A 19,006-nucleotide genomic window follows, 5' to 3' on the forward strand; every position below is an offset into this window, starting at 1 on the left:
CTGGGCTGGCTTAGGGTTTCTGTGGGCAGGGGGAGCAGCCTGAGGCCTCCTGTGGGAGGACCCTGAGCCCAACTTAAGTTCACATCCCCTGTGTCGCAGGGCGGGCGCGAGGCCAGGCGCCTCCCGGGTCTCCTCCCGCCCCCGCGGCCCAACTCCAGCCCCAGCCAGAACAAGTTGCGCCGGCGGCGGAGAACCCAGCTGAGGGGCCGCCGGCGCGACATGCCGGCTGTCAAGAAGGAGCTCCCGGGCCGCGAGGACCTGGCCCTAGCCCTGGCCACCTTCCACCCGCCCCTGGCCGCGTTGCCGCTGCCGCCGCTGCCTGGCTACCTGGCGCCGTTGCCCGCCTCCGCCGCCCTACCCCCGGCCGCCTCGCTGCCCGCCGCCGCCGCCGGCTATGAAGCACTGTTGGCGCCGCCGCTCCGCACCTCGCGCGCCTACCTCAGCCTGCACGAGGCCGCCGCCCACCTCCACCTGCCCCGGGACCCGCTGGCCCTCGAGCGCTTCTCGGCAGCCGCGGCTGCGGCGCCAGATTTCCAGCCACTGCTGGACAACGGGGAGCCTTGCATAGAGGTGGAGTGCGGCGCCAACCGCGCGCTGCTCTACGTGCGCAAACTCTGCCAGGGCAGCAAGGGTCCGTCCATCCGCCACCGCGGCGAGTGGCTTACGCCCAACGAGTTCCAGTTCGTCAGCGGCCGCGAGACAGCCAAGGACTGGAAGCGAAGCATTCGCCACAAAGGTGCGGCCGCGGTGGGGGACCAGCGGGCCAGACCCCCCTCACTCCAGGGGGACTCGCGGGCCGTACCGCCCTGACTCTGCTGCCAGGGAGACCCGTTTCGGCCCCGAGGGGGCGCTGCGGGTCTGGGGCTGCGCAGGAACAGCCCCCTCCCCGCACGATCGCCCTGGCGGGCCGGGACAGAAGCCCAGGGGAAGTTGACGACAACTCAGTGGAGCTGACGGGAGGCCGGCCCGGCGGGACACCTTCCTGCCCGAGCGCGGACCTCGGTTCTGGAGAAACTAGAGGGGCGCACGTGCAGTCCGGGTGCGGGGGCGCGCTGGTGGAAGGAGAGGGAAGGCGCCGGGGCGGTGCGGGCAGGTGGGGGCGGCGCGGGGACGCGCGTCGGAGCGAGGGCGCGCACGGAGCCCGAGTGGCTGGGCCAGGCGCAGCCTGTTCATGCGCCTGCCGGAGCCTGCCTCCAAAGGCGCGACGTGTGGGCGCCTGAGTAGGAACGTGGGGGAACGCGGGGAACGCCAGGCACAGTAAGGGAGTTGGAAAGTTAGGGACCGGGTGGCGAAAGACTTTGGGGTTTGCGACTGCGGTGGCCGCCCTTTCCCGCCGCTGAGGTGGGTGCAGACCCGGGTCCCTACGGCGCCGCACCACTGACCGGGCTCGGCATTCCTTCAAGCAGTCCCTAGTTCCCGGAGGAGGGAGGCGGCCAGGAGTGGGAGGAGCGCGGGGAGAGACGCAGGGGCGGGGAGGAGACCGCGCCTCTGGCCGGAAGGGCGCTCGCTCCGAGTTAGGTTTAGAGTCCCGCAGATACCCATGATGGCGTCCGCTAGGGTGGGCTGGGCGGCGGGTCGGGAAGTTGCACCTAGAGGGGACGGGGGATGGTGTGGTTCATACATGTGCCTCTGGCTGCGCCCCTGGAAGGCGTGCCACCCGCGCGAGGTTCTCCTGTTCCCGACTCTGGCCCTCACCGGTGCTGCCTTTGGCTCTCCTTGTAGGGAAAAGTCTGAAGACGCTTATGTCCAAGGGCATCCTGCAGGTGCACCCTCCCATCTGCGACTGCCCTGGTTGCCGAATCTCCTCCCCAGTGGTAAGAAGGGGGTGTAGTTGGGGGTGCAGGGTCTGTATCTCTCTGCATGCTTCTGCTGGTGTTTTCAAGGATGGGGAGTTGTGCCCTCAACCTTGAGAGTGTGCTGGAGGGCGCCTCTGAGGGGGTGGGGAGGAGCCTGAGGGGACGCCAGATGCAGTATTGGAATCCTGGGGTGGCCCAGCCCCCTCCCTGTTTGGATGCCCGACTACTGCCTGCCTGTCCTGGAGTCTTCTTTGGGGTTTTGGAGCTGCTTCTCCAGAAGCTCAGGGTGTGGGATCCTCTCCCTGGATGTTGTCACCTGATTGAGCCGAGGAGCTGTCCCTCTCGCAGGTCTAGAGGGCACCGGGTGGTCTGGCCCAGCTGTAAATGGTGCCAATCCAGGGTAATACTCGTTCTGGGGTGGCCACAGCTTTGGGTGTGGACATGCATCTCTGGTGTGCTGGGGGCTGGAGCCCTGCCCTGGAGGAGCCTGGACTCCCAGGAGTGTCCTGGGGACCCATTGGTTGAGATGTGTCCATGCAGAGTGGCCTTTGGTGACAGGAGAGCAGGGCTGGAGGGTGGCAGCCTGCAGGGCCCTGACATAGGGTAGAAATACGTGGATCACTCACTGAGGAGTGGGGGAGAGGGAGTGCTTCCTGGAAGCATTGCCTCGGCCCCTCAGCAGTCCCCTGGGCATGGAGGTGTGCTCTGACATTGCACTCTGAGAGGGTCCAACCTGGACCCCAGGGAGAAGTGACTGGAGTGGGGGTGGGGTGGGGGAGCTATTCCTGGCTCCTCTCAGGAGCCCCTTCTCCAGGAAGGGGTTGGGAGCAAGGGGCCCTGCAGGTACCCATGTGGGCTTGTTTCCTAGGACTGTTAGTGGGATGGGGGAGGGCAGTGTCCTAGGGATGCTGGGGACCTTGGGGGCAAGTCAAACCTGGGGACAGAGATAGCAGATTGGTTGTGGATCAGTGCTTTACAGACACCCCCTCCGTGGGCAGGACTATCCCCCACAAATACTCCACAATACTGCATGAGAGGGGAAACACCCATAGTTCACCATGTGCCCACCCCAGGGGTCCTTATGTACCAATAGACCCAGATCAGCTAGACTCAGGGGAGCACAAAGAGGTCCCACCCCACTGGTCCAGCTTCAAACCAAAATTCACTGCCATCAAGTTGATTCCAACTCACAGAGACCCGGTAAATCTTTACAGAAGTAGATTGCCCAATCTTTCTCCTAATGAGTAGCTGGTGGGTTTGAACCACCAACCTTCTGGTTAGCAGTCAGATGCCTTAGGTACTTCACTACTAGAGCTTCTCTGGTCTTGTCTACCTACTCTTTAAGGCAAGAGGCCAGATGGAGGGTTCTGTTTCCCCCCTACTTCTCCATGTAGCCAGTGCTGGAACACGGGCCTCTGGGAAACCCTGGGCTGGCTTAGGGTTTCTGTGGGCAGGGGGAGCAGCCTGAGGCCTCCTGTGGGAGGACCCTGAGCCCAACTTAAGTTCACATCCCCTGTGTCACTGTGGGGAATAGATTTTTCTCTTCATCTCCAAGGGGAACCCTAAGATGCAGAGAGGGGATAGGCCACAGCCCAGGGCTGCCTACGCTGAGTATCTCCCCTCCTGAGCCTGGCCCCTTCTGGGCTTGCCCTGTAGCCCTTCCTTGGGAAAAAGACCTGCAGGCCTCCTATTATTTCCATTTGTTGTCCCTCAGAGTTACAGACAAGCACAGCCAGGCCACATGTGCTGCACATTTCGTGGTCATGGATATCCCAGGGAACAGAACGAGGTCATGCCCCCCTCCCCCAACTGTCCATGTGCTATTGGATGGGTGGGGGTTGGCACCCTGGCCTTAAACTCAGAGGGCTCTGTGGCTATCCTTGGGGGAGCCAGCCTCGTTCTCAGCAACCCCCTCGGGCAGCCCCAAGCACCACGGCCACATCTTGGCCTTCTCCCTAAGGCAGTCCTGCTGCCTCATCCCTCTTCTCCGTCACACAAACGAGGCAGGGGGACATGTTGGCAGAAAGGCAGGAGAGGAGAGGGTGGGGTGAGGGTGAGATGGGGCCCTCCTGAGGCCTTCTTGGTGCCCTCGTCTAAGGCTGATCTCTTCCAGAGGCCAGATCCTGGTGCTTGGGCTACGGCAGCCTAGAGAGGGATAGAGCTAAGCAGGGACTTCCTGGCAGAGTGCAGCTGTCAGGCCCACCAGGCAGCTTCAGACTACTCCCCTAACCCATAGCCAGCCCAGGTCCTCCAACCCTGTCGTCAGACCCCGCTGCCCTACCCATCCTCATCCCTACACTGCCAAGTCAACCTGAAGAGTGTTTATTAGGGAGAAGGAAACGAGGGTATTTAAAACAAATGTGGCAAGGCCATTGCCCCAGGTCCCATGGGAGTAGCAGACTGTAGCCCCCCAGATCTAATGGAGGGGGTGAACCATAGGTCTGGATCCCATGTGGGGTAGGGAGAGGCTGTAGCCCCTGAATCGCAGGGAGGGAGTCTGTGGTGCACATCGCTGTTGGGACACATGTCCAGAGGTGACAGTGACTCTGGGTACAGAAGACCTTTTACCCAGCCCCAGGGGCTGTTACTGGAGGAGTGAGACTCTCTGTGAAGCCCTCCTCTTCAGGCTCACAGACCTGATGGGACACATCATCCTGTCAGTGGGAGAGGAGGTCTGGGAAAGCCCCAAGTGGCTGAAGGCGTGAGCGGGAATAAGAGAGTCCCAAGGGCCCACTGCCTCCCTGAGCTAGCAGCCCACTGGAGAATGGTCAATAACTCCTTCTTTGCCCAGGGGTGATGGGGCAACAGACACCTGCAGAACTGCCCTTCTCTGCTCACGCACCTCCCACATGCTCTCTGTGCACACATGTGCTGTGCAGATGCATGTCCTTGATACACAGGGGCTCTGAGAATGCCTGTACTCTGTGTGGGGCCTTATGCCTGTGTGTGTCTGACCCTTGGAATACACCTCCTGCCACATTCCCACCCCCCCACCCCCACCACCACGACCACCATGAACACCATGGGCCAGGCCTTGGAGAGAAATCTGCATCCCTCAATCCTGGTCCCTCAGGGTGAGGTTGGGGTGAGTGGGATTCACACAGCAGGGGAGCCCAAGAAGGGAGCAGGGTGAAGGGCACACTGCTCACTTCCCTACTACAGTCACAGGTCACAAGGAACAGGGACTGAGTCTAGAGTATGGACAGGGTGGCCCCCAGCATACCTGGTCTGACCTCACAACCCTATAATCCTCTGGCCCTGTGGGCTGTGCCTGACCCCAGGCCTTGGCCTGAGCATTGTCTTCTGGCTCCCGGGGACTGTACTAGAGGCTGGGGATCACCTCCACTGCAGTTAGGCCAAAGGGTACTGGGTTGTGCTTATTTATCCTCAGTGGTGGCCCTGAGGGCTTCTGTGACCCCCAGGCCTGGGAGTTGGCCTGACCTTTTTCTTTACCTACCTGTGCAGAACCGGGGCCGACTGGCAGACAAGAGGGCCATCGCCCTGCCCCCCGCACGGGTCCTGAAGAAGGAGCCAGCCCCCAGCTTCCTGGCCAGTGATGGCGCCAGTGACGGGAGCAGCCTGGCCTGCAGGCGGCGGCCGGGTATGAAGAGGGAGGACGATCTGCGCGTCAGTATCATGAAGAGAAGGTGCGTGGCTGGGATCAGCTGCCAGAGACTTGGGGTGGATGGGGAGGCTGGGGCGGAGGAGGGGACAGAAGAGGGAGGAAGGGAAGGACAGGAAGGGCTTGCTGGTCCCATCCCAGGCCAGGAAGCAGAGCCTTGGCCCAGGGTTTGGCCAGTGGGGTACCGCCTTCCCCATGGGGGCCATATCAGTGGCTCTCCTGTCCTCACTCTCCCCCCAGGCTTGGGCCTGACCTTTCTGATTGCTGCCATCTCTACTCCTGGAAGAGGCACCTTCAGCTTTCTATCTGTCTAGTCACCCTCTTGTCCATCCACCCATCCATTCATCCATCCATCCATCCATCCATCTGTCCACTCACCCATCTAATTCATTCATCTGTCTCTTTGTCCATCTGTCTATTCATTTGTCCATCTGTCTGTCCATTGGTCCATCCGTCCAACCCATACATCCCTAGCATCTCCAGGCCCTTCCTTTTCCCACTTGGCCTTTTCACATGTTCCCGTTGCTCTCCTAAAATCACCCTCCTGAGCCCCATGTCTGGCCACTGTGCACCTTGTTTGTCCACCCACGTCTACAATGGCTCCTGGCCACCTCCCCTCAAACCTGGGGTATTTCTGGGAAGACCGCTTGCTCTGACCGAGATGCTGGCAGTGAGACATACCGACCTTACCTCTTTCCCTGCAGGGTCCACACCCACTGGGATGTGAACATCTCCTTCCGAGAGACATCCTGCAGGTAGGAGCCCTTGCTGGCCCCAGTCTGCCTTGACTCCTGAGCCGCCTCCTACCTCTCTTCTGCCTGTGGGTCTGTGTGTCTGTCCTTTGTTCGCTATCTCCTTGTGGTTCTTACCCTGGCCCCTCTCCATGAGGCTTTCTCAGGTCTATGCAGACTCAGGCTGCATGGGAAGAAGAAGTGAATCTGAGATAGAGGCAGGAGTGAAAAGGAGGGGGCTGGAGGAGATAGGGCTCAGGGGGCCCTTGTTCTGCTCCAGGGTGCAGGGTGGCCAGTCTTGGTTTCTTATTCTCCAATCATCTGCAGCACTGGGGCTCCATCCCAGCAGGGCATCAGGCAGAGCAGGTAGGTCCTGGTGGAGCCAGCCTTCCCAGGCCCCCTGGTCCTGCCTCAGGCAGGATGTGTTGATATTTATGGCTGTGAGAGCGCTGCAGGGGCCTGGAGCCGAATTACAATAAAAACATCTTTAAACTTATTTCCACCTCATTTTGGAGTTGCCAGCTCAACTGATCATTTTTATGAACCGTCATGAACATTGATGACATTTTATGAGCCTTTTACTTGGGACATTACAAGATAAATTTGTCCGTGAGGTCTGAAGGAGATCCCAGTGCTGCCTCCACCCAGGAGGGGGTCCTTCTGCCATGCCTGCCCCCACCCCAACCGAGGGAAGCAGGGAGTGCTGACCACTGAGGGGACCTGGTCCGACTGTGAGGCCAGGAGGGGCCAGACACCATCCTGATTTCATCAGGGGAGCTGCCGCTGGCCCCCACAGGGATGGCAGTACATCCTGCTGAGGGCTTGTGGAGTCGGCCTATGCCCAGTCTCCCCAACGCTCCCCCCAGCTCTCTGCCTGTCTCTCTTCCTGGCCCTTCCTGTCTGTCCTTCGGTCTCTTGTCTCTGTCCATCTGTCTCCATTATCTGTCCACCTGTTTCTGTGCCTGTCTCCATCCGTCTATCAGTCTCTATTATGTCTCCTTCATCTGTCCATCTGTTTTTGTCCATCTGTCTCCAGCCCCCTCTCCATCCACCTGTCTGTCTCCACCTGTCTGTCTGTTCCTTCATCCAGCTCCACTTCTGTCCATCTGTCTACATCTCCTACTCTCTGTCCCCCTGTCTATCTGGTTGGAGCAGTTGGAGTGAGCAAAACCCTATCTACAGGGTTCTGCCGGCTGTGCCCCCTCCAGTGTCCATGCAGAACCCCGGGCAGCAAATGCTCACTGGCTCCCTGGTTTTCATGGGTGACGTGATCCCTGCTCACCCGAGACCCCAGGCTGGTGGGAGGCTTCAGGCCCTCCCCCTCCCCAGCCTCTCCAGTGCAGAGACTGTGCGGTTACTCTGTGGTTCTTTACATAGCACCTGGCCTAACGTGCTCGGTGATCAGACAGGCTACCCCTGTGTTCAGCTGGAGAGGTCCTCGTGGGGAGAAACAACAGCTAGGAGCTCCACAGGGCATGTGCTTTCTGGGTCCAAGACAAAGGCCAGGGGTCCTCAGCATCCCCCTGCCTGCGTGTGCAGCTTCTTGGACACCCTTCAGGGCTCAAATCAAGTCCTTGTGTAGCTGCTGGGCTGGGGATTGTGGAAAACCAACCCTGGGGTTCTTCCTTCCTGAGTCCTTGGGAAGTAGATTCGCCTGCCATGAGAGTCTGAGCAGGGACCCCCGGCAGCAGGACAGCTCAGCACCTGGGCTGCCCTCCCCCTCCCCAGTGCTGAGAACAGCAGTTCTTTCTCTGACACCCCCCTCGCCCCTGCATTGATGAGGATGATGGAGGGGATGAGATTCGCTGGGAATTAATCCCATAAAGTACTTACCTGGGCCCACCTGTTTGCATGGGGGGGGCAGTTTGAGGGGACCCGCATCTGGGTCTCCTGGAAGGCTCCAGGGCCTCTGCAGCCCAGGCTTTGGAGCTGAAACGGATCTGATTAGGAGCCAGCCGGGATTAGCCCCGGCTGCCGGCCCAGGCCAGGGAGGCTATTTAATGAGGTTTAAGGTCAGGGTTTCCTGGTCACTCGTGGAGGCTCCGTGTGCTGTGGCCCAGCTGAAAGGCCGCTCTATCACAGGTGGGCTGGGCACGGGTGCCGCGTGTGGAGGGTGGGGGCCTGGCTGTGTGCTTGAGCTACAGGCAGCCTTCCTGTGCTCAGGAAGTCACCCTGGGGTTCCTCTTGCCTCCTCCTCTCTGGGCTCTGTGGGTGTAGGATCCAGCTGACTTAGCAGGAAGAAGAAAAGCTAGGCAAAAAAAGAGTTAAACGCATATTTGTTCCCAGTTCACACAAGCCTGGCTTGCTCTGATTCTTAGGCCCAGGCAAACCTGGATCTCTGTCCTTGTGCAGCTGTGCACTACATGTATCTATGTGTTCTCCTGTACATGCATGTATGTGTCTGTGTCCCTGTGTGTGCACATGTTCCGATGTATGCATGTGTATATATATCTGTGTGCATATGTCTCCATACATGTGCTGTCCCCGTCCTCTCATGTATGTCCTCACGTGCACTGTATCCCTATATGTGCACATGAATGTATCTGTGTGTCCCTGCATGTGTGTGCATCTGTGTCTCTGTGTGTCCGTGTGTGTGTGTTCCTGCATGTGTGTGTCTGTGTTCTCATCTGTATTTCCATACACACATATGTATGTGGGTATGTCCCCATGTGTACTTCTGTGTGGACACATGTGTGCCTCTCTGTGTGTGTCTTTGTGCACGCATGTATCTGTCAGCCACAGGAATTCAGTCTGAACCTCTTTTCCTTGTTCCTAGAACAAATTAAGTATTGTATCTACCTGGGGGGCGATACATTATAATTTCAATGATTCAAGCCATATTCCTAGTGTGGCAGTGAGGCTGTAGCCTGTGGCAGGTTTGTCCTCTCTGGGTGACTGTCCTGCAGGAACAGACCCCTGCTGGGAGACAGGGCACAGCTGAGTCCTCTTGCAAGACAGCAACTGCAAGACTGTCCTGGAGCTGGGCAGATCTGATCGTGAGCTGCACCATGGCTGCTGCTCAGTGCACACGTGCATATCAGTGCACACACACCACTTGCAGGCCCTGCACACTTATCACGGTGCTACCTCATGCCTTGCATCCAGGGGGATTGGCCTTGCTGTGCCTGGTCTGGGCACTTGGGTTGCCCCAGCTGCCTGCCCTTCTTCTCTCTTGCTTTGTCACAGCCAGGACAGTGACCTCTCCACTCTCATATCCAGTGTGCACCGCAGCCGCCACCTCGTGATGCCTGAGCCCCAGAGCCGCTGCGAATTCCAGAGAAGCAGTGCGGAGCTCGGCCTGGGAGCCGCAGGTGAGGGCTGGCGGGGATGGAGGGGTGGACGAGCTCAGCTCCACGGGGATAGCCCCACCCCATCCAGGCGTCTGTGCTCAGCAGCCTGGACGCGCCACCCCCAGCAGCCTTGGCCGGCAGCCAGGAGGCCAGTGAGGCGGAGGTGGCGAGGCCGCCTGTCCCCCGGGGCGCCTCGTGATGGTAATTGTGTTAATCCCGGCCAGGCAGACGGGAGGCGGGGCTGTGGCTCCACTGCTGCCGCCGCCGCCGCCGCCGCCGCTGCTGCTGGTTGGGGGCTTGCAGCCGCCAAGGCCACTGCTGCCCTCCGCACGGGATGATGCAGGCCCCTAGACTTGAATACACAGCCCTCACAGAGGCTCAGAAACGGCCAGGATAGCAGAGACTTGCTCCCTGCAGCCCAGGGCAGACCTCTGCGGGAGGAAATCAGAGAAAGGGGCATCCCTGGGAACCCAGCCCCAGGCACCTTGCAGAGCATTGGTCAGGGGACTAGAGTCCCAGTGACTTGGCCACTCCCAAGAAAGCTGGGCGGCCTGCGCTCTGCTGCCTTGGCTGGGGTCCCCTTTGGTACACCCAGCTGCCAGCCCTGGAAGGCGGGGGCTGCGCTGAGCCAGGCTGGATGAGGCGGCCAAGCGGCTGATAAAATCTAATTGCCCCATCGATTGGGCGGAGCGGCTCCGCCATGATTGAGATGTTCTGAGCCAGCAGGGCCTCCCTGTGGCCGCCTGCACACGAGGTCCCCATGTGCGTGTGCATACACAGCATGTGTGTGCTCAGCCGCACCCCAGTTCCACTCACACCTGTGTCCTTGCGTCCTCAAGTGCATTTGTTGGGTGCCATATGCTTTGCCTGAAGTAGTACCATGTGTGCCATGCGTGTGTCACATGTGTATGCATAATGGTGCATACAGATTTTAAATATGTATCCATGTATCCATACAAATATGTATCCATGCCCCCCTGTTTGGCTGGGGGTCATTACCTGCTCTTGCTTCCTGAGACCCCCTAGCCCTAGCCCCTCCCCAAATAGGCACACATGCGTCCCCTCCCAACCTTGTCAGAGGCTTGGGAGCAGATCTTTGCCCACATCTGTGACAGCGTGAGCCCACCTGTGTGTCTGCAGTTGTTCTTGGGGCACCCTTGCTATCCCCAGCATGTCCTGCGAATACAACCTTCCTCAGGAACTAGAGACCTCGAGCTCCCATGGCAGCCCCTCGCCCAGGCTGTCATGTTCTGGGCTTCCCCGGAGTAGAGAAGAGCCCCCCCGCCACTCTCACCCCACCCGGAAAGGGGAGGAGAGTTCCAACTGCCTGGAAAGTTGGAAACAGGTTGCTGCCCAGGGACAGCCTCTGGGTTATTTATAGAAAGGCCTCCTCCCTGCATCTGTCCCTAGAGGGGTAGGTGTGGGGGTGCTGGGGGAGTTGTGCACCCCCCTCCTGCCTCTGTCTCTCCTACTCCGGGAGACCTGGGAACCAGACCTGCCTCCCTGCCAATTGTTGCCAAGTACCCCAACAGTCCATCCAGACGGGTTCAGCCTGCCTAGTCCTCAGACACTGTCCCTCACTTTGGGGCAGGCCTGGGGCTGGGGAACAGGCCTGGGGCTGGGGGACAGGCTGCCCCAGCCAGTGGAGGTAAGGTGGCTGAGATCAATAAGTTATTAGCACCATTCTGTCAGCTGTAATGTGGAGATTGATCGGCTGCTCTGATGCTGCGCACTTCCCGGCCTGATAAAAATGACAGATTAAGGGAATAAGAAAAAGGAATTAAGCTTTGGAGCTGACGGCCAGGCTTCCGGGGCAGACCCAGGTCTAGGAGCCCATTCTCTGGGTCCCAGTGGTGGGTCCTCAACGTGCTTGATGGGAGGCTCCTGAGGGTGGGGAGGGCCCAGGCCCTGTCAGGGAGTGCCACCCGAGGGCTGGGTGAACGGATACAATAGGCATGGGTTCGAGTGTCTGTGGGGCTTGCACCAGTGTAGAAGATGGATTTGTGTGGCTCAGGGCTGTGGGTGGCCCTGTGTGGGGCTGAGGAGGCAGCCCAGCCTCAGGGATGCAGGGCCAGGCATGCAGGTGGGCAGAGGTACTACCTAGCCCAGGAGTGGGGACTCTGCCTACAGCCAGGGGTGGAGTGGGGTGTGCTTACTCCACACACCTTCCCCACCCCATCTCCAGACTGGCATGGGACCCTGCATCACCCACCCCTCTCTGTCCTCGCCAACACCCGCCCTTCCCTGTCCTCACCAAATCAAAAGTATCTCATTCTTCTGCATCAATGCCATGAGGCTCTGTAGTAAGCCTGACCTGGCAGCAGGGTAGCCTGAGGCGTCCTGAGCTTCCCCAAGGCCTTTCATGCAGCATCTCACACTTGTACATAAGCCCCAGAGCCCAGGGACGGGCTGTCCTGCCCCTTTGCTCCTTCCTCCACTCCTTCACGATGGATGTCCTTAGTTACTGGGACCCTGGGCTGGACCCACCCTTGGTCCACCAGGACCAACAGGAGGATGGGAGATTGCATGAGGGGAAGGGGCTGGGTTCCTGAGATGCTCCTTCCCACAGGTGACCTATTGGGCAAGAGGCTGGGCCCCTCCCCCCACATCAGCATTGACTGCCCATCTGAGAAGAAGGCCCGAAGAAGCAGCGAGTCCCCCTCAGGTGAGAGCCTGACGACGGAGAGGGGTTGCTGAAGGAGGGAGAAAGAACTCAGCCCTGAGTATGCTGGGACCTTGTGCAGGAGGAGTTCACAGGGCAGGACCAGCCTCCTAAGCAGGGTCTAAGGGAAGAGGCCCGGCCCCTTCCTCTCAGCAGGGTCTAAAGGAGAAGCCCCCACCTACCCTTTGTGCTCCCTAACCAGAGACTCTGCTGCTGCCGGAGCTTGGGCCAAGTATGGCCCCTGAGGAGCATTACCGCCGCCTTGTGTCGGCGCTGAGTGAGGCAGGCACCTTCGAGGACCCACAGCGGCTCTACCACCTGGGCTTGCCCAGCCACGGTATGTGCTTGACCGGTGCCCACCCAGAACATGCCATCATCTCTGCCCAAATTCCATCCAGCCGCTGACCTGCCTTGAAGGCTGGCCGGCCCACACTGTCCCTTCTCCTACTCTCTATCTCTTCTAATGGCCACACCCACGTCTCCCATGGGCCACCTTTTCCTGAGGTTGGATGAGGAAACTAAGTCCCAGGCCCGCTGCCCCGTAGATGAGGGTCCTCTCAGTCTGTGTCACGTCTGTCTTCCTTTCGCTGAAAAGTCAGTTACCCCGCCGCGGGGCCAGTTAGGGGATGTGGACCCTCAGTCAGGAGTGACCAGACCCTGGGTGAGTGTCCATGGCCTCGAGCATCCACGACTGGTGTGGGTAAATGGAGTAGAAGATAGTAGGGGGTTGGCTGTCCCTGCCCTCTCCTACCTCCCACCCTGTGGTCAGTCCAGCTGCATCCTGGCCTCTCCCTCCAAGCCAGTCAGGGGAGCCCTGGCTTTTCTAGCAGGAGGGAGTGCACCCAGAAAGGGGGCAGGGTTTCCTCTCTGCACACAAGGCACTGTCCCCCAGGGCAGCTCAGGCACTGCGAGCCTGAATAATTCACCAAATGTTAATAATTTAAAAATCTTCCTTTTTAATTGCTTTCCCTGCCCTGCCTGGGGCCGCTGCTGGCCGGTGAGGGGGAGGGGTACGGGCCTCGCGCCCGGGGAGCTGGCTGTCAATCACGGTCCCCGCCGCGGAGCCGCCACCCCCGCTGTGGAGCCGACTGTAAATAACCACGGCCGTGGCGCGGGGGCGGCGGAGGCACCGCTGGGATCGATGCGGGCGGCCGCGCCTGCTCGGCTCTGCAGGCTGGCATCCGGCCTGGGGCAGGACCGGCCTCCGCTTTTCGGGTAATTAATTTATAAACAGCAGCGGCGGAGCCTGCGCAAGTGGGGGATGCGGGAGGGATTCAGGGTTGGCCCTGAGCAACCTGGAGACTCGCGTGTGCAGCAGTGGTTCAGACATATTTTGTGTGTCATGTGCCTGTGTGTGCATGTACCTAGAGGTGCATACGTGTGCCTGTGTACCATGTGCCTACCTGTGCACACATGTGCCTGCATGTGTTATGCGTATGTGCTTATGTATGCTGTTTTGTGTGTATACTGTATCTGTGCATACTTTGTGCCCACATAAGACCATGTATCATACATGACCCCTCTCTCTGTCAGCTCTGTGTCTGGGGGATCTCTGGAACTTTCCTGCTTTCCCACCTAGTAGGGGTCTTCTTAACAGCAGCCTGAGTCAGCCCAGGGTTGAGGCACACCTGTCTTCCCCCTCCAACTCCTGGTCTCCTCTCCAGCTGCTCTCCCCACCCCATGGCCACAGCCTGTGCCCTCATGTCTGCCCGGTTCTTTTCAGTCCCCTCCTTCAGGCCTACAGCTCTGTAGACCCCACCTTGCTCCTTGCATGTGTGCATATGGGATCTCTTTCTCTAACAAAATCCAAACCCAGCAGGATCTGGTCTGCACACTTTTACATGCCTGGCTCCCCTGCCTGGAGTGCCCTTTGCCTCCTTCCAGCCTCACTTTGGTTAATAACATCCCGGTGCCCCTTTTGAAGGATCCACTGATGCCAGTCCCAACCCCCAGCATCTTCTAGCCCTTATTGCACTGTGGTAGTGATTCATCTGTCTCCCTTGCCCTACTGTGTGCTACTAATCTTTCTGTCCTGGTGATCAACCAGCCCAGGATCAGTGTGAGGACCTGGTCTACAGTACGGTCAGTGTCTGCAGGCTAGTGCACAGCAGGGTCAGTGTTCGGATCTGGTGAATAGGAGGGTCAGTGCAGGGGGCCTGGCACAGGGTAGCTTTGAGGATCTACTCTACTGCTTCCTGGTCCCCTTGATGTCCCTGGGTGAATGTTCTATGCTCACCAGGGTGGGGGGAGTGGAAGCACAGGGGAGTCTGGCCTCTGGGTCACTTCTGCCTGTCATCCCCCCAGATCTTCTGAGGGTCCGCCAGGAGGTGGCAGCTGCAGCTGTGCGGAGCCCCAGTGGCCTGGAAGTTCACCTGCCTTCGTCCACAGGTCAGCGTCGGAAGCAGGGCCTGGCCCAGCACCGGGAAAACATCGCCCCAACAGCTACCCCATCCTTCCCAGAGAGGTACTGGAGTAGGGGCTGGAGTTTGTGTTGTCAGGGAGAGAGCAGCCAGGAGAGACCCCATGTATTCTGTGCTTGCTTCTGGGGTGTGGAGGTGGGTGGGCAGGCTGTCAAGTTCAAGAGCTGAAAACCCTCCTAACTTCTCAGCCACCTTTACCAACTAGTATTCATACCCATTGGTACATGCCTCCCTCTCACCATGGGGCCACATATGCAGGTACTGAGTGCCCCCAGGCTGGGTGTGCCCAAGGCTCATGCTGAGCTGGGAGACAACAAGAACTATTCTAGGTTAGAAGGGGTAGGGGTGGGGTTGACCACAGTATGGGAAACTGGGGGACCACTGATTCCAAGTGCCTTAGGGCTTAGATTCCTTATAGGTATGCCAGGGAACTGGAGGCAGAGGCAGGATGTGGTGGGAGATCTGGAGACCCCCAAATCAAGGAGGGTATCAGCTTGGGGACTCTGGAGCTGGGGGGGGGGGCACAAACTCAGGAGCTGTCAGCACACAGAGGCCGCCTCAGGTGTCAGCGGGTCGGGTCGGGGGACCTCAAGAGACACCACAGCAGGAAGCTGGCAAGGAGGCGGGAGGGGCTGCGGCGGCTCTCCTTCCTGGCCGCGGAGGTACCCATAGCTCCCCGCCCTCTAGCACCTCACCCCCCCTACCCCACCCCCGCTGCCGACCCCTTTACGCCCAGCGGCGCGTCTGCAGCTGCCTCCGCCGCCTCCCGGACTGCGGGCTAATTACGCCGCGCCCGGCCCCTGTAGAGTCCGCAGGGGGGTGGGGAGGGTACAAGAGGGGAGAAGGGGGAAGGGGAGACGAGGGAGAGGGAAAGGGAGCGGGGAGGCGACGGGGGCTCCCCCGGCACGCCCCGCGCGGTAATTACCGCTGCAGTCGCGCCCGCCGCCCGCCGGGTCAGCGCCTCCGCGCCGCCGCCCGAGATTAATTGGCGCCGCCGGCGGGGGCGGGCACGACCTAGAGCTGTAACGAGCGGCGCATCGACCGCCCGGTCGGCGGGCAATTAGCGGAGGCGGCTTTGGGGGCGAGGTTCCGGGAATTGGGGGCGCGCAGGGCGGGGGCCCGGGGTCGCGGTGTGCGTAGCTCACTGCCCCGCTGTACACAGGGAGCTGTCGCAGCCGCCCCCCCTGCTGTCGCCCCAGAATGCCCCGCACATTGCTCTGGGTCCCCACCTCAGGCCCCCCTTCCTGGGGGTGCCCTCGGCTTTGTGCCAGACCCCAGGTGAGGAGCGGGCGGGTACGCGCGAGCCCTTTGTGTCCTGGGGGGCCGTGAGTGCACGCGCCTGAGCGTCGGGGCGACTGTGGAGCACGAGTGCTCTGGACCGAGGACAGAACTGGGTGGGGTGGGTGGCCTGGACCACTCGGCCACCTGGTCCCCGTGGCTTGCCCCCCCCTTGCCCCAGGCTACGGCTTCCTGCCTCCTGCCCAGGCAGAGATGTTCGCCCGGCAGCAGGAGTTGCTGCGGAAACAGAACCTGGCACGGTAGGTGCACCCGCGCTGGCGTGGGAGTGGGCAGCGCGTCCATGTCGCTGACCCCTGCCCTTCTGGCCCAGGCTGGAGATGTCCGCTGAGCTGCTCCGGCAGAAGGAGCTGGAGAGCGCGCACCGCCCGCAGCTGCTGGCGCCTGAGCCCGCCCTGCGCCCGCCCGACGGCGCCGAGGAGCTGCAGCGGCGCGGGGCCATGCTGGTGCTGAGACACAGCTCGGCGCCGCTTCTGGCGCTGCCCCCTCAGGGCCCCCCTACCCCTCCCCGAGAGCCTGCTCGTCGGGCCGCCCGGAAAGGGGCGCCAGGACAGGCTCCACCTCGGCCCAATGAGCCCAAGGAGACTGCGGGGGCCGGACTTTGGGTACAGGATGGCTCTGAGGACGAGCCCCCCAAGGACTCCGATGGAGAGGACACAGAGACGGTGGTTCCAGGGGACCAGGGCCCCACCCTGGACCAAACCCCAGCTGGAGGAGGGGCCGGCGCAGAGGGGAAAGGAGTGCTCTCAGGGCCCACACTGCCCCCTGCATTGCCCCTGGGCCTCCCCTACACCGTCAACCCCTACTTCCACACAGGTGGGCTTTACTCCCTCCATGGGCGGGGTTGAGCCCCAGCCTGGCTCACTGGTGTGCGGGGAGGGGAACCTCTCCCAGTATGGTTCAACTTCAAGCAACCAGGGCAAGCGTGCACTCTCGCGTGGAGGGGTGTGGAGGGGGAGGGGGCGGGGGGTGGGTGGAACCAGGCATGGACTGGGTGTGGGGAGTAGCGTGCTGGGTCTCAGTGACAGCCCTCCCCCACCCAGGCGCTGCAGGGGGGCTCTTCATAGACAGGGAGGACGCCACAGCCCCTGAGGATGTCAGCAAGTGGACAGTGGATGACGTGTGCAGCTTTGTGGGGGGCCTGTCTGGCTGTGGGGAGTATGCACCGGTGAGGGGGGGCTGGGTGTACCTGGGATCCCCCCTTGGCAAGGCAGTACCACCTCCAGCAGCTTTCTCCACCCCAGAGTCCCTCCAGAAAGCAGTCAGGGGTGGGGTGGGGGTGGGGGTGAGGATGGGGATGAGGAACACACTGGTCTAGCACCACCCCCACCTCTGGTACTGGCATGTGCCCAACACTAGGGGGACTTTGTTTTCACAGTAAAGCACAAACAGCCCTGTCCTGTTCCAGAAATTCTTGGGCCATGGTTCCTGGCTGGGGTGGAAGGATCTGGGGGCAGGGACAGGCAGGCACTGGTTCTGGTCCTCAGGTCCCGACTCCCCTCACAGGTCTTCAGAGAACAGGGGATTGATGGGGAGACCCTGCCCCTGCTGACTGAGGAGCACCTGCTGACCACCATGGGGTTGAAGCTGGGCCCTGCACTCAAGATCCGGGCTCAGGTGGGCTCTAAGAGAGGGAGTCAGAATGGGGGAAGAGTCTTGATGGGTGGGCACCAAATATGAGGTAACCCTGGGAGGGAAAGTACCCTTGAGGGGTGGGCACCACCCCTTCCTCCCCCCCCCCAGGGTGCCTGCTTACCCAGGCCTGTCTCTGCAGGTGGCCAGGCGCCTGGGCCGAGTGTTCTACATGGCCAGCTTCCCCGTGGCTCTGCCACTGCAGCCACCACCACTGCGGGCCCCTGAGCGGGAACTCACAGCTGGGGAGCAGTCCCCATCCCTGGAAACAGCCACCTCCCCCTATGGCCGAGCCTCACCCCAGCAAGAGAATGGAACTGCCACCCTGCTCCCTGTGGCCACCGACCCCTCCCAGCCCCTGTGCTGAGCCCCAGTGCCCAGACCCTCCCCAGTGAGAAACTGTTGCAACGTTCCCCCTACCCCACTCCCAACTTATTTTTCCTTTTGGATTTGGATGCAAAGAACCAGACATTTTAATAGTGAGAAACGTGATTTAGAAAAGAAGTCCCAAAGACATGGGGGTGCTGCACAGCCCAGAAAGCAGCCTGTGCCTGGGCTCCCTGGGGACTGGATCTGGGGCAGAAACAGACAAACCAAAGACAGGAGACTGCCTGGGAACATGTGGGCTCCAGCCAGGCCCCAGCTCCCCTAAAAGGGGGGGGGGGGGAGGCTGGTCCAGCTCTAGGGCCTTGTGCATCCTGCAATCAGGAGGGGATAGCTTCCTTCCCACAGTGTGGGGGGCCGCAGTGGGCAGGCTCTGCATCGGGTTCCTGCCCAGGGTCACCACCAGAGGAAGCGGCCCAACTCTCGGTACGTTTGGTCTTCACGTTATAAAAATAAAGTCCTTGCCCACTGTGGGCTGCAGTGGTGCCTCAGTCCTCCTCGGAGAGCTGCAGGTCCTCTAGCTCATCCTCTGGCCCCTGGGCCAGCCTCTGCAGCTCCCTGGGGCTCAGCCCCGCCTCCACGTCTGTGCCGCCATCTGCAGGGATCGAGGCCACATAAATCCTGCTCTATCAGGAAGAGCCAGCCTGGAGGTTACTCATCACTAATTAATCATGGCACTAATTAATTTATCGGAGCCACTGTGCTGGCTGCCAGAGCAGCTGGGCCAGCCTCCCGGGACATGGGTAGTTGAGGTCTGCCTACTTAGAACTGCCCTCGGACAACCTGCCCTCTGGCCCACCCCAGGCTCCACCAGGCCAGAAGCACTCACCCTCTGAATCACTGACTTCTTCACTGCTGCTGCCATCACCACCATCTTCCTCCTCCTGTGCTGTCACCCTCTGCTGAGCTCTCAGGGACCCAGGCTCCTCTAGAGTACAAGAGTAAAGGCCAGTGAGTGGACAGCCAGCCTGCACAGTACAGCTGAGGGAACTGTCCACTCCCAGTTTGGCTATATGGGAACAACCAGCAGGTGGGGCACAGAACTGCCCTAGGGAGAGTAGAATCTGCACTGGGGCCAAAGTACCCATCTCAAGGAAGCCTAGAGCAGGATCTTAAAACCTCCACTTCAACACCGGCCAGCAAGGAGGGAGGAACCAGTGACAATAGCCACGG

General features: G+C 60.6%; 2 protein-coding genes across 2 annotated transcripts in view; one reads left to right on the forward strand and one right to left on the reverse strand.

Annotated features, from left to right (window-relative positions):
- The first annotated feature begins 219 nt into the window (after nt 1-219).
- SAMD11 (sterile alpha motif domain containing 11) lies at nt 220-17,816 on the forward strand. The gene is made up of 14 exons (XM_007945393.2): nt 220-736; nt 1,723-1,814; nt 5,262-5,443; nt 6,123-6,173; nt 9,336-9,460; nt 12,009-12,104; nt 12,304-12,438; nt 14,406-14,565; nt 15,684-15,799; nt 15,981-16,059; nt 16,131-16,633; nt 16,861-16,985; nt 17,324-17,434; nt 17,592-17,816. The coding sequence occupies exons 1-14, from the start codon at nt 220-222 to the stop codon at nt 17,814-17,816; spliced, it is 2,517 nt and encodes an 838-aa protein (XP_007943584.2).
- A 505-nt stretch (nt 17,817-18,321) lies between these two features.
- The window catches only part of NOC2L (NOC2 like nucleolar associated transcriptional repressor), an 11,882-nt gene continuing 11,197 nt past the window's right edge, over nt 18,322-19,006 (reverse strand). The window contains exons 18-19 of the mRNA XM_042781585.1: nt 18,663-18,756; nt 18,322-18,428 (exon numbers count right to left, since the gene is read on the reverse strand). Of these exons, the coding sequence (XP_042637519.1) occupies nt 18,322-18,428; nt 18,663-18,756 (201 nt within the window). The remainder of the gene's footprint in view (nt 18,429-18,662; nt 18,757-19,006) is intronic.

Source organism: Orycteropus afer, unplaced genomic scaffold (genome assembly GCF_000298275.1).
Source record: "Orycteropus afer afer isolate SDZICR_OR568_19922 unplaced genomic scaffold, OryAfe1.0 scaffold00136, whole genome shotgun sequence".
NCBI classification, from domain to species: Eukaryota; Metazoa; Chordata; class Mammalia; order Tubulidentata; family Orycteropodidae; genus Orycteropus; species Orycteropus afer.